The sequence below is a fragment of the Suncus etruscus genome, chromosome 13 (assembly GCF_024139225.1).
Source record: "Suncus etruscus isolate mSunEtr1 chromosome 13, mSunEtr1.pri.cur, whole genome shotgun sequence".
Classification (NCBI taxonomy): Eukaryota; Metazoa; Chordata; class Mammalia; order Eulipotyphla; family Soricidae; genus Suncus; species Suncus etruscus.
The window spans coordinates 43,729,837-43,744,120 of NC_064860.1; the positions used below are offsets into that span (position 1 = coordinate 43,729,837).

The 14,284-nt window shown below is 47.7% G+C and overlaps 1 protein-coding gene across 1 annotated transcript; it reads right to left on the reverse strand.

The window, feature by feature from the left end:
• Window positions 1-6,716: 6,716 nt before the first annotated feature.
• On the reverse strand, window positions 6,717-11,855 carry LOC126026033 (uncharacterized). The gene is given in 2 exon segments (XM_049785740.1): window positions 6,717-7,826; window positions 7,914-11,855. Coding segments are annotated over 2 exon segments (5,052 nt in total).
• Window positions 11,856-14,284: the final 2,429 nt, after the last annotated feature.

A 14,284-nucleotide genomic window follows, 5' to 3' on the forward strand; every position in this document is an offset into this window, starting at 1 on the left:
TCCTAGTTCCACAGTCTACTGATCGAGTGTACAGAAGCCTAGTGTTGAGTTGATAGCTGCCCTGCAGTCACAGGGGTTTCCATATAGTCTTTTTACCAGTTCATCTGGGTGTACAGCCTGATCGAGTCCTCCCTCAGCAAGTGCCAGGAGTAGCATTGTCAGAGTCAGTGAGCACATCAGGGCTGGAGTGTGCCTGCTGGACCCAAATCTTGAGGGGATTCTCAGTGCACTCCACTTTCCACTCATCATGGTTGAGATCAGCAGGGGCAGGTTTAGATGGGAGGCGTGAACCCAGGAAGCAGTGCCGTCCACCTTAACAGGGTGATCAGAAGGACGAGATAAGGTCCTTTCCACCTAGGCTCTAGTGTCTGCGAACAGCGCTGTCTCACCAGGACTGGCCTCCCAGCTTGAAGGGGTGAGGTACCGTCAGTTCTCCGGGTTCATATGCCTATCTGAGTCCCTTCCAGACTTGGCTTTGTAGGGCAGCAATGGCAGCCAGCTGAGCTGCTAGGGGAGTGGAAGGGGGAGAGAAAACATTATAAGGCCAGAAAGCATTCGCACTGGGATGGGGAGTGCCATATGGCTGCTGCTGTAGGAAGACCAGGACTGTCTGCCTTTTGTTCTGGTACTATGATCTGACTCAGCTGGATCTTCAGGGCTCTCTTCTTCTTCAGGCTGTGAATTTCACCATGAAGATAAGGAGGTTTCTGCATTCTTTTTTTTTTTTTTTGGGGGGGGGCACACCCGGCAATGCTCAGGGGTTACTCCTGGCTGTCTGCTCAGAAATAGCTCCTGGCAGGCACGGGGGACCATATGGGACATCGGGATTCGAACCAACCACCTTTGGTCCTGGATCGGCTGCTTTCAAGGCAAACGCCGCTGTGCTATCTCTCCGGGCCCGGTTTCTGCATTCTTTTCTTTAATTCTGCAACTTAAAAGGGCCGTTGGGGTAGAGAGAAAACAATAGAGCCCTAAACTTCAGTTGCCTTTCCTGCACTGGGTTAGACAGAGATGAAGAAATTTCATATTTAGTAATAAATTTCTTACTTTTAACATTACCAAGGGAAGCATAATTTTTGCTTCTTTCCTTATACTACCCATCTTTGTTAAATGTTAGCGTTGGTCTATTTTCGCTACCTGCTTTAACCTCTGGGATAGATAGGCATAATGTTATCTTTAATTGTTAACTTGGCTTATTAATTCCTGTGGCCTTTCTTTTCCCCTTATTTCCCTCATAGCTTTTTCTGATGACCATTTTACTCCATGTTTTTCTTAGAGATCTCATCACCCTAGAAGTCATTAAAGAGAACGTGGTCAAAGATCAATTTTCTGTAGCTATTTCAAGCTGACAAGGGACTGAAGTCTCAATCTCTAGACAGGGTGAAATCTCATATTTCCCTAAAGGAGCAGTTAACTAGTTTACTTTTGCAGTCTTAACACCTGAAAAGGATCAGATCAATCAAACAGGGGAATATTACTTAACCCAATCAGGTCTTGGAGCAGTAAATAGTACAACTTGAATGACACAGCTGTCCTTATTGTCTATAATGATAGCACAAATTAAGCAACAGAAAACAAAGCAGTATAGCATTATCGATAAACACAGCTCTGAGTTACTTTTGCCAGACTAACGTTTGCATTTACAGTTTATGATCTGATTCAGTACAACTAGTAAGAACATTTTCACATAAGTTACTTCAAAGAAGTGGGTGTTAAGTTAGGCCCACTAGAATTTTAATTAGCTACCAAAAATAGTTTTTCTCTCCACCTTTACCTTGTACCTTACCAGGTATTTGAATAACTTGGCTTTTTCCTTTGCACATATACAGCACTGTTGGAGAAATCTCCATCTGGGACACCCCTATTACTTACAGAGCTTTTTTGAGGATAGGTTGTAGACACAGCAGGTTTATCACATCACAGTCACTCAGGTTTTGGCTGATGAGTTGGTCAGATCAGCATGAGGATCTTCTGGCTGGTCGTGGGCACCCTCTGTAGGAATTTTCAGTGGTGATCTGTCTGTTCCACTCCTCTTCAGGTTTGGAAGAGACTGACCTCGAATCCTCTTTCTCTTTAGATTGAGGGTGGAGGGTTAGAGCAGGGCCCACAGGCTGTGGTCAGTTAGTGCTGCTCTAGAATCTTCTAGGAAATCTTCAATTTCCTTACTTAGGTCATTCATCTCGGTATCTTTCCGGTCTTTACAGCCAAATGCTTAAGGGTGCCTGCTTGTCACACCACCTCAACTCCAATTATTCCTCTGAAAGAGGGCTTTGGGGTACCCTCATTAATTTTAGGATTTTCCGTCTGCATGGGGATCACTCCTCATGCAGAGAGGAAAGCCATCTACTTGTATCTTGTGCAAACATGATGCCATGACATAAAATGGTACTAAAAGGTTCTAGGAGAAGAGAAAAAGCAAATATTACTTAAATTCAGAAAATTCTAGAATCTTTTTTTTTTTTTTTTTGGTTTTTGGGCCACACCTGGCATTGCTCAGGGGTTACTCCTGGCTGTCTGCTCAGAAATAGCTCCTGGCAGGCACAAGGGACCATATGGGACACCGGGATTTGAACCAACCACCTTTGGTTCTGGATCGGCTGCTTGCAAGGCAAACGCCGCTGTGCTATCTCCCCGGGCCCCATCTTTTTCTACAACAAAATCTTTCATATTTTTTTTCTTAAAACCATGACCATTTTTACAAAGCCTCTTGTGATACAAATATTAATGTTCTTGGTAGCAAATGATAAAAAATTGTAAAATAATATTTTAATCATGCTTAACTCTACATATAGAAGTTTACCTAGTCTTCTGGCCTTGGTTTACAGGCAGAAGACACCAGCAATTCACATTACACAAATTAATTCTGAAAACCAGAAAGAATGAATGCTCACTACTTCTGGCAGAACATGCTTAAAAACATTTACACTTCTTTTATGTTTACCTAAAGGCATATCAGTAATAATCATTTAGTTTGATTATACAGATTTTTCTTATTACACATTTTTAATTTCTTTTGTACATCCTTAAACTTTTTGTATTCAGCCACTTTCCTTTCTGCATGCAAGGCAAATGCCCTACCTTCCGGCTCCTTCTTCTCTTCTCTCTTTTTTTACTTCTCCACTCATCCTTTGGGAGTGGTTTTGCTGCTAAAAACCACCACATGCACCGAACTCAGACTAGAACTAAGCATTAGGGCCCTAGGAACAGAGCTTTAAATTGTCTGCTGCCAGTTTAGAATTACTTTACTGAATATTTTTGCACCTAGCAGGACCAGATTTTATTGATTCCTTTTTCTTTAGGTAGTCACAACCTAGTACAATCAAGATTTTCACATTAAGCTACCTTAAAATCCACCACTAAGTTTGGTGAGATAAATTCGACATGGAATTGAGATACTGTAACAATAACATGCATTAACAAAGTTAACAATATTGTTTTAAAAAAAAAGGCCAACCACAATAATCTGCAACATCTTTTTTTCCCAATTGTTCATTTTAAGAAACCTTTAAGCTAGAAATTTAAACGCTCAAAAAATTTTTTTCCTGACTTCCAAACCATTAGCTAAATTTTTCTTTGATATGTAAAAGACCCACTGGGATTACTTTGCCTACACCCACATTTCCCAGCCAGGTGAGTCCGGGAGGACAATAGCCATTGCCCTGGGGGCTCGGTGAATTCCTCAGGCTGAAGAGTTTAAAAAGCACTTTTTTTTTTCTTCAGCTAAAAAAAGCGGCCAATGAACCCCGTTTCTTTCTGGCCTTAACACATGGCAGGAAAGTTGGGTGATTGCAAAGTCCAGAAATTCTCCAGGGAAAATGTATCCCCGATGGCCATTGAGAAATCTGGAGTTTACAATCTCCATCACCCTCCGCCATGTCCCTAGAATAACAAAACCGGCTTAACACACAATTTCTGACCTGAGGATTTGAGTCGGACTTAGAATTGCCATTGAAAGAACTCCCCCGCAGGGGAAGTCCGCTCCAGGCTCAGGATATGCGCGCACCCAAAGAGACTCGAAGACCAGACTTGCTGTAATAACACGAGGGATTTTAATATCTCAGCATGCTGGAGACCGAATCTCATAACTCAGGACCGAGTAGAGAAGATTCGGCCCCCCTTTAGCATTCAGCAAAGCTTTTATAGGGTAAAAAGTCTATACATATCATGGGAACACACCTGCCAGGAAGGAGGCATTTCTCCTTATCTCCCGCCACAAAAGAAGTTATGCGTCAGAGCCCAGGAAAGAGGCATTTTGTTTTCCCTGTGTAACAGATGGGGCAGTGTTTGCCCCTGGGGTCATGTGCGTATCTTTGTCCTTCCCCTGACGGCATATGTCTAATTTAAAATGAGGGTCTTCCGCGAATTGTGGTGGTTAGTTCAAAGGAAGGGGAGTTAGGGAGTGGGGGAGTGGGAAGGTTCCCAGGGAAAGGAAGGGGAGCTAGGGAGTGGGGGAGTGGAAAGGTTCCCAGGGAAAGGAAGGGGAGCCAGGGAGTGGGGGAGTGGAGGAAAGGGAAAAGTGGAAAGGTTCCCAGTGAGCTTGAATGAAGTGTAAATTAAGGCACTTTAAGGAATTAGCTTAGTTGGGATCTTTCTTAAGGCACTTAATTAAAGTGTAAATTAGGGAAGTTAGAGTGCTTAGCCGGGAGCTTTCTTTAGGAACTTAGAGAAGCTTAGGGCTTGGCTTAATTCTCTTAGGAAGTGCAAGTTAGGGAGGGTGCCTAGTTTTTTCTTCTGTTTGCTATTTTCCAGTTCTTACTTATATTTATTATTTTCTTCACACCTTTTCATCCCCCACTTTTTTTTTTTGCACATAGCTCTAATCTTAGAGCATCCCTTTATTCTGCTGATATTGCTGTTTGAGAACCATTACATGGACTGTATTTATTCTTTGTTTCACAAAACTAACTAACTTATTTAAAATGCAGGGACCGAAAGTAAGCAGGAAGAATAGGATTATTAGGGGTCCTGTTAGAGTGGAGATAAGAGTTGTAAACCAAGGGGATCTGTTAAACCATCCCTCAAACCAGCCCTGATGAGAATCCCTTTCCAGTCTGCGTTTGTCTAATCTTTCTCTTAACTTTGCCATGGAGTCTCTGACGACTCCGGAGTGGTCTGCATAAAAACAACATTCTTCCTTCAAGGCTGCACACATTCCTCCTTCTTTTAAAAACAAGATATCCAGACCCCTTCTATTCTGGAGGACTACCTCTGATAGGGATGTGAGAGACTCTTCGAGCTTAGTGATGGATTGCTCTATTATTTCTAAGTCTGCATCCATTGCAGCACGCAGTTCAGTATAGTAGTGGGGCATTTGGACTAGGGCGGAGGTCCCAGTCCCAATTCCTGCTGCGACCCCCAAGCCTAGAAGGACTGCCAGTGTAATAGTTACAGGTTCCCTTTTTTAGCGAGCTCTTCTGTCAAACTCATTCACAAAAGACTCGCTATCATGGTACAAGAGTCTAGGGACTAGCTGGACTAAAATACAGTAATCCTGGAGATTGTTGAACACGCTGGTGGAGATGCATGGGGTGAGTCCCGTGTTACAGGCCCAAACCGTGTCTGGAGGGGGAACGAGGTATCGCCCCCGTGTAAAGGATGATTGTAGGGTTGAGCTGCAGAGGTGCTTTCTATCAGGGGGAACGGTACCTAAACAGAGGCCCTGCCCAGACACGGCAGCTAAGGTTAGCTTTCTGCTCCCTCCCCAGGCACATACAGAGGAACTTTCGCTTTCGTTAAAGGTTCTATTTTGGGCAATTCCTTCATAGTAGGGGGGGCTTGAGGCGTAACAGAGCCAGCAAGATTGGGTGATATCAGAATTGGTTCGGTTGAGTACCAAGAAGGCTCCTTCTATTAAGTTTAAAAGGCGGTTTTCCATCCCTGGGGGGGCAGGGGCGTCTTTAGATTCATGAGTCTGGGTTGTTGGGTCCGAGTTTAGGGGCTGTGAGGAAGCAGGAGTAACAGGGACTAGTGTTGGCCTAGGCTTGGGTAAAGGCTGGGTGTCCGTTAGGACGGGGTTGGGCCCTATTGGCTGAGAGGGAGGATTTTGAATTTTCAGTCTGAGTTTGAATGTGAACCCCGGATCGGTTCCAGAAACGTAAAATCTCAGGCCCCACTGTTTTCCTTTTATCCAGCCGCCTTTTTCCTCCCTCCCTTTCTGCGTGAAAGTGATGTTTAGGGTGTTACCTTTACTACCTCTAACTACTGTAATGAGGTCCCAGCTGGAAGAGGGGTTCCAATAGGCAGTGCCAGAGGTTTCACATTCCCATGCTTTACAAAAGAAACTTTCTATCCCCCCACATCGGCGACCTTCCCTCTTAGACTGTTTTTCCCTGGGGCAAACATAGAACGATGCCTGCCGCAACTTTCTCTGCTTTGCCAAGGAACTGCACCCTGGCAGGTCGGCTACGTACTGGCCCCTAGTGTACACTCCCTGTGAGAGGGCTCGTTTCTGAAAGACGACTTTTTTCTGGGGAACCGTTTCAGGTGACTCTTCCGGGATGTCCCATGCCTCTACACCAGCAATGAGGGCGCAAACCTCGGGGCGCAGTGGTGGCCACCAAGTATACGGGGGGGCCACCTTGGAAATGCTCCACACAGTGTCTCCAGCCTGGGAAATGACTTCCCAGGTCAGTGTCATAGGAGCGTGGGGGTTACCGCTCTGGGCAGAGGCGACGGCGCAGGCGAAGTTTAAGAGGATTATCAGTTGCTTCCACTTTTCATTCATCCTTAAGCTTTTCAGCAGGAGCTTTCTTTGTGTGTGACGCGTGGATCCAGGCAGCAATTCCGTTTACTTTCACAGCTGTTGGGGTGGTTAACAGTACTAAGTAGGGTCCCTTCCACCTGGGCTCGAGGGTTCCCACTCGATGACGTCTAACAAGGACCAGATCACCGACTTGGATCCCGTGTGGCACCGCAGGAGTCCCAGGTGAATAGGCTTCTTTAATCTGGTCCCAGATCTGGGTGCGGACAGCCTCTAGAGCCTTAAGGTGGATAAACAAAGCAGAGGGTGAGTGGGAATCTAAGGCGGGGTCTAATACTCCGTCTGGTCTGGTCAAGGGGGGAGGTCCCCCAAAAAGGATCTCATAGGGAGTGAGCCCGAAACGTCCGGGTGTGTTTCGGGCTCTGAGGAGCGCAAAGGGAAGGAGGCCCAACCAGTCCTTCCCGCCGGTCTCAATAGCCAATTTAGTGAGGGTCTTTTTTAGAGTTCTATTCATTCTCTCTACCTGCCCTGAACTCTGGGGTCTATAAGCGCAATGCAATTTCCAATTGGTCCCCAGCTGTTTGGCCAGTCCCTGACTTACCTGGGCGACAAACGCGGGCCCGTTGTCGGAGCCGATTACCTTGGGTATCCCGAATCGGGGCAAAATTTCTTCCAGAATTTTTTTCGTGACCACCTGGGCAGTTTCAGACTTTGTGGGGAAAGCTTTAACCCATCCGGAGAAGGTGTTTATGAAGACTAGAAGATATTTATTGCCATACCTACCAGGAACGATTTCTGTGAAATCTACTTCCCAGAAGACTCCTGGTCTGTCTCCCCGCAGCCGTTTTCCTGGTTCTACGAGCGGGTGGTGGGCATTTGTTAGAACACAGGCTTTACAGGACTGGGTTACTTGTTCTGTTATAGTTCGTAGTCGGAGTACGTGATAATTGGAGGCTTTTACTAGTTCGCACAATTTCTTTTTTCCTAAATGTGTTAGGTGATGGATACTCTTTACATAGTATTCACCTTCTTTATGAGGCAAAATGATTTTGTTGTCTTTAGTTTTTGCGATCCCATGGCAGTCAAATCCGCTGGATAATCCTTTTTTCTTTAGGCGTTCAATTTCCTCACAGTCTATTGGTGTGTAGTTTAGACTGAAATTATCTTCTTTTGGTTGGGGTTTCTTTCGTTGCTCACATAAGGCACAGGAGACAGTTCCTTGTGCGGCTTTCTTAGCAGTGTGATTTGCCATTCTGTTCCCTGCTGCCACGGGGTTCATTCCTTTTTGATGTCCAGGACAATGAATAATAGCTACCTTTTTCGGCAGGTGTATGGCTTCCAAGAGAGCAAGGATTTTTTCCTTGTTCTTAATTTCCTTTCCTGCAGCCGTGAGGAGTCCTCTTTGTTTGTAGATCGCGCTGTGAATGTGAGCGGTGGAAAACGCGTATCTGCTGTCGGTGTAGATGTTAATAACTTTTCCTTCTGCCAGCTCAAGGGCTTTTGTCAAAGCTTGTAATTCAGCTTTTTGTGCCGAAGTCCCCTCAGGAAGGCTGCTGGCCCATATTACTTGCTTCCCATCCACTATGGCTGCTCCGGCTTTTCTTTTTCCATCCATGATGAAGCTACTACCATCTGTGTACCAATTCGGCGCCCCATGCCAGGGCAGATCTGTCAGGTCTCTCCGGGTTCCAGTTTCCTCAGCTAAAATGTCTGTGCATGAGTGTACCGGCTGGGATCCGTCTGTCTCCGGGAGCAGGGAGGCGGGGTTAAGAATAGCAGGCGGTTCGAACGTTATACGGTCGTTTAGCAAGAGACTTTGGTAGTGAGTTATTCGGGCGTTGGTCAACCAACGGTCAGGAGGCTGCCTGACTATACTTTCTAATGCATGGGGAGCGACTATAACTACATGCTGGCCCAGAGTAAGTTTGTCAGCGTCTTTTACCAGGAGAGCCACCGCTGCGATTACCCTCAGACATGACGGCCAGCCGCTTGCCACTGGGTCGAGTTTTTTTGACAAGTAGGCTACTGGTCTTTTCCAAGGTCCCAGGGCTTGGGTTAGCACTCCCCGAGCCACTCCCGCACGTTTGTCCACATACAGGGTAAAAGGTTTGGTTAGATCCGGCAGGGCCAGGGCTGGTGCTGTGAGTAGAGCAGTTTTAATTTTTTTAAAGGCTTCTTGACACTCCTGTGTCCAAGCAAAGGGAGCTTGATCCCGTGTAAGTGGATACAGGGGAGCGGCTAGGGAGGCAAACCCAGGTATCCAAAGTCTACAGAAACCGGCTGTCCCCAGAAATTCCCGTACCTGCCGTGGAGTCTTGGGGACAGGAATGGTAACTACTGTCTTTTTCCTGGCTTCTGTGAGCCACCTCTTGCCGTCTTTCAGGACATACCCCAGGTATGTTACTTCGTTGCGGCACAACTGAGCTTTCTTGGCCGACACCCGGTACCCTAACTCACCCAATTCTTTTAGGAGTTCTCTGGTTCCTTCTTCACACGCTTCCTTGGTGGATGCTGCCAGCAGGAGGTCATCAACATACTGAAGAAGGGAGACTTGGGGGTTCCGAGCCCTGAAGGGGGCCAGGTCCCTATGGAGTGCCTCGTCGAATAGTGTGGGGGAGTTTTTAAAACCCTGGGGCAATCTAGTCCATGTCAGTTGTCCAGTGTGTCCCCCTTCCGGATCTCTCCACTCAAAAGCAAACATCAGTTGGCTGCTGGGGTGTAATTGGAGACAGAAAAAAGCGTCTTTTAAATCTAGCACTGTGTACCAAACCCGCTCCGGTGGGAGGGAACTCAGTAGATTGTAAGGGTTAGGCACAGTGGGATGCAAATCCTGGGCCCTTTTATTAACCTCCCTTAAGTCTTGTACTGGTCGGTAGTCCCCAGTGCCAGGTTTCTTCACCGGCAGCAAAGGCGTGTTCCAGGGAGATCGGCAGGGTACTAGAACTCCTTGCTGTATCAGCCTCTGGATGTGGGGACGGATGCCTTCCTTTGCTTCTTTACTCATGGGATATTGTCTCACCGAGATAGGTGAGGCATGCGCCTTCAGCTCTACCACTATCGGGGGTACTTGTTTAGCCTTGCCAATTCCTGCCTGTTCAGCCCAGACCTCAGGGAATTGGGTAAGCCATTTTGAAGCAACTACTTCTCCAGGCTTTGTTTCATGGAGGCGGTATTCCTCCTCAAGTCCGACTACCAGACAAGTCACAGGAGCTTCCCCCAAAGTTACTTCAGGTCCCTCAGGGGTAAACTGAATTTGTGCCTTTAATTTGGTCAGCAAATCTCTTCCCAGGAGGGGCGCAGGGCACTCAGGGATGACCAGGAAGGAGTGAGTTACTCGGCCCCTCCCAACGTCCAATTTTCTTTTTGTAGTCCAATGGTAGAATTTGCTGCCCGTGGCCCCCACAACCATGGTTTCTTTTGTTCCTAATTTTCCTAGGGGCCTGGTCAATACCGAATGTTCAGCTCCCGTGTCCACCAGGAAGTTGATGGGAGTCCCCTCTACTGGAAGCATTACCCTGGGCTCGGGGAGGGGGACCGAGCCCCGTCCCCCCTAATCATCGAGAGCCAGGACCTTGTTCCTCCTGAGTTGCTTTTTCGGGCACTCCCTTGCCCAGTGTCCTTTTTCTTTACAATGGGCACACTGATCTTTTTCGAGTGGACGATCTTGTCCTCTCGGGGTTCTTCTTGCCCTGTCGCCCAGGTGCCCTGTCTGCCTGCTTCTTTCTCTTTCTGCTATACTATCCCCTACTACTGCAGCCAAAATTCTAGTTAAATTTCTCTCTTGTCGGCGATCACGCCGGTTCTCTCTGTCCTCTATCTCTTTCTTTTCTCTTTCCTTTTTCTCCTCCTCTGTTTCTCTCTTGTGGAACACTTTCTCTGCCTCCTTCACTAAGTCTCGCAACGAATAATCTTGAAGTCCCTCTAGCCTCTGTAGCTTACATTTTATATCTGTGGCTGACTGCCCAATAAAGGCCATTGCTATGGCCGCCTGTTGTCCCTCTGAAGCTGGATCAAAAGGAGTGTACCTCCTATAAGCTTCCATTAGGCGTTCCAGGAAAACCGAGGGCGGTTCAACTGGACCTTGGACAACCTCTCTTACCTTAGCCAGATTCGTGGGGCGTCTTGCAGCCCCTCTTAGACCAGCAATGAGAGCCCGGCGGTAGACGGTGAGGCGCTCCCTACCTTTTGCGGTATTGAAGTCCCAGGTTGGCCTGGTCAGCGGAAACCCTTCATCTATGAGGTTAGGGAGATTAGTGGGAGTCCCATCGGCCCCCGGGACGTTTTTCCTGGCTTCTAGGAGGACTCTTTCTTTTTCCTCTGTCGTGAAGAGGACCTGGAGCAGTTGTTGACAGTCGTTCCAGGTGGGCTGATGCGAAAACATGAGAGACTCGAGGAGTCCCGTCAGGGCAGAGGGATTATCTGAAAAGGTGGGGTGCATAGTCTTCCAATTATATAGATCTGCCGAGGAAAAAGGCCAGTACTGTAAAGGGGGAAGCTGGTCATCTCCTGGCGGGGGCCCCATTGCCCGAAGGGGGAGGGCAAGAGACCGTGACTCGGAGGGGCGAACAGTTTCTGGACTGCGGCCCTTCCGGCTCCGGGTTCCCCCTGCTGGTCCCGGTTCGCGTGGACCGGCCGCCGGGGGTTGCCCCACAGCGACGTGTGGCACGTTAGGTTGTGCCGGCTGGGGAGAGGATTGAGGTTGGGAGTACGGAGGGGGGGAGAAGTCAAGAAGAAGATCATTGTTTATCTCAGGGTAGAGGGGCGGGGGAGCTGAAGGTCGGGGGGGAACAGGCAAGTTGGGCTCGGGGTCTGAGGCTACTGCCATTATAGTGGAAGTTGGCTCAGGGCGGCCAAATATCCAGGGCTTGACCCACACTGGTGGATTCTGGACGAGGTCCTGCCAGACGAGAATGTAGGGTATTTGGTCCGGGTGTCCCCCTTCAGACTGAAAAATGACCTTTCTTACTGCGGAAATAAGAGAGAGGTTAAAGACACCTTCTGGCGGCCAGCCGACTCCAAAGGTTGGCCATTCAGAGGTGCAGAAGGTCTGCCAGGGGCCCTTCCGTACCCCGACAGACAGATTGTGAGCCCTAGCTTTTACGTCAGTCCAGTGGTTAAGGGTTAGAGTCAAAGGAGTCGTCACGGTCTGTCCCATCTTAGTCCTAATTTCAAGGAAAACTGACACAGAAGTTACAATCAAGAGACAAATGACCCAGAACAAGCGCCGTTCCCGCGTTGCCCAAAGGCACTTCAAAGAGTCGGATGGCAGGGGCCTCCGCCGCCAGCCTAGTTCAATGAGGAAGCTATTCTCCTCGCGACTCTCCAGACCAGGGGGGTACACCAGGCGTCCCTGGTCGTCCCCGCTTCCTCCCGGGACGTCTCCCAGGGTGATCGGACGGTGGACACCCGGACACGTCTGTCTTTATCCACGAAACCTCAGACTTGCTGAGCGTCCGTAAAGCCGAAACTGCGATCGCGCCAAACCTCAGAGAAAAGTACAGCCAGAAGCAAACGAACCCAGACTAAGTAGACACAGACACAGACACAAGAGCTCACCTCCAAGTGGGTCTGGGGTCTCTGGGTGGTCGCAAATCTCCCGGCCGAGCCCCCAAATGAAAGAACTCCCCCGCAGGGGAAGTCCGCTCCAGGCTCAGGATATGCGCGCACCCAAAGAGACTCGAAGACCAGACTTGCTGTAATAACACGAGGGATTTTAATATCTCAGCATGCTGGAGACCGAATCTCATAACTCAGGACCGAGTAGAGAAGATTCGGCCCCCCTTTAGCATTCAGCAAAGCTTTTATAGGGTAAAAAGTCTATACATATCATGGGAACACACCTGCCAGGAAGGAGGCATTTCTCCTTATCTCCCGCCACAAAAGAAGTTATGCGTCAGAGCCCAGGAAAGAGGCATTTTGTTTTCCCTGTGTAACAGATGGGGCAGTGTTTGCCCCTGGGGTCATGTGCGTATCTTTGTCCTTCCCCTGACGGCATATGTCTAATTTAAAATGAGGGTCTTCCGCGAATTGTGGTGGTTAGTTCAAAGGAAGGGGAGTTAGGGAGTGGGGGAGTGGGAAGGTTCCCAGGGAAAGGAAGGGGAGCTAGGGAGTGGGGGAGTGGAAAGGTTCCCAGGGAAAGGAAGGGGAGCCAGGGAGTGGGGGAGTGGAGGAAAGGGAAAAGTGGAAAGGTTCCCAGTGAGCTTGAATGAAGTGTAAATTAAGGCACTTTAAGGAATTAGCTTAGTTGGGATCTTTCTTAAGGCACTTAATTAAAGTGTAAATTAGGGAAGTTAGAGTGCTTAGCCGGGAGCTTTCTTTAGGAACTTAGAGAAGCTTAGGGCTTGGCTTAATTCTCTTAGGAAGTGCAAGTTAGGGAGGGTGCCTAGTTTTTTCTTCTGTTTGCTATTTTCCAGTTCTTACTTATATTTATTATTTTCTTCACACCTTTTCAGCCATGAAGGCGGACAGACAAAGGAGGCAGTCAGAGAGGAATCAAAGGAACAATCAGAGGCACAACTGTAAAATTAACAGATTAATTCTCGACTGTAAATACCAACAATAAATCCAAGACAGATAGCAATGCCAATAACAACCAAGCTGATTGAGCTCCACAAATCACAGGCAGACAACCTCTCCCAGCAGCCCAGGACCGTCTTCCCACTGCTTTTAACGACCTCCTTGGGTGCCTCCAGGGTCGTGACCTATAGCACCAGAGCCCGTCAGCTCGCTACTACTCAGATTCCTCGTTGAGTAGGGGACTCGAACCCTCAGTCACAAAGTCTGCTACTACTCGGATTGCACATCGAGTAGGGAACTCTTAATTCCACCCGGAATCCACGTCGAGTGGAGACTCTCAACCCTCGATCACACAACCATTTTCCTATTTCTATTCTATTTCTATTTCCAACTCACATCAAATCACAACCAACAACACACAATATACTGCTAGTTTTCAACACACATTAAATTACAACCAACAACACAGGACACACTGCTTAGAACCCACTGAGTCGTCTGTTCACCACTCCGCTCCGGACATATCAAGGACTCCTGGCTGGCTCGCCAATAAAAGGTTCGGCAGTCCAGATAACACTCCTACACGGAGAAATGAAAAGATGGTTACTCAGACAAAAGCTCAAGTGGGGTCTTTATTTCTGGCCAGTCAGGGTCTAACACTGCATCTATAACAGGACAGAGGTGAAAGACCTCATGGTGTTCTACGTTCCTTCTTATATAGCATAAGGGGAAAGAAAGGGTAGTGGCGACTTCCTTAAGAGCGGGACATCCACCAAGGTAATACGAGTTATTGGTGGGGGCGGTAGTGATGACTTGCTTAAGGGCGGGACATCCACCAAGGTTGGTGGGGGCAGGGTAATGACTTCCCTTTTCAGCAGGAGTAACCCCTGACTGTCATCAGGTGTGGTCCAAAAACCAAAAACAACAACAACAAAAACATATAAACCCTTTTATAATAGGAGAAATCCAAATTTTACCTCAACAAATATTAGAACTTTGGATTTCTACTTTAAATTACAGTCCTACTTCCTCACATACATAGTAATGTTTAATGAATTACAAAAATAA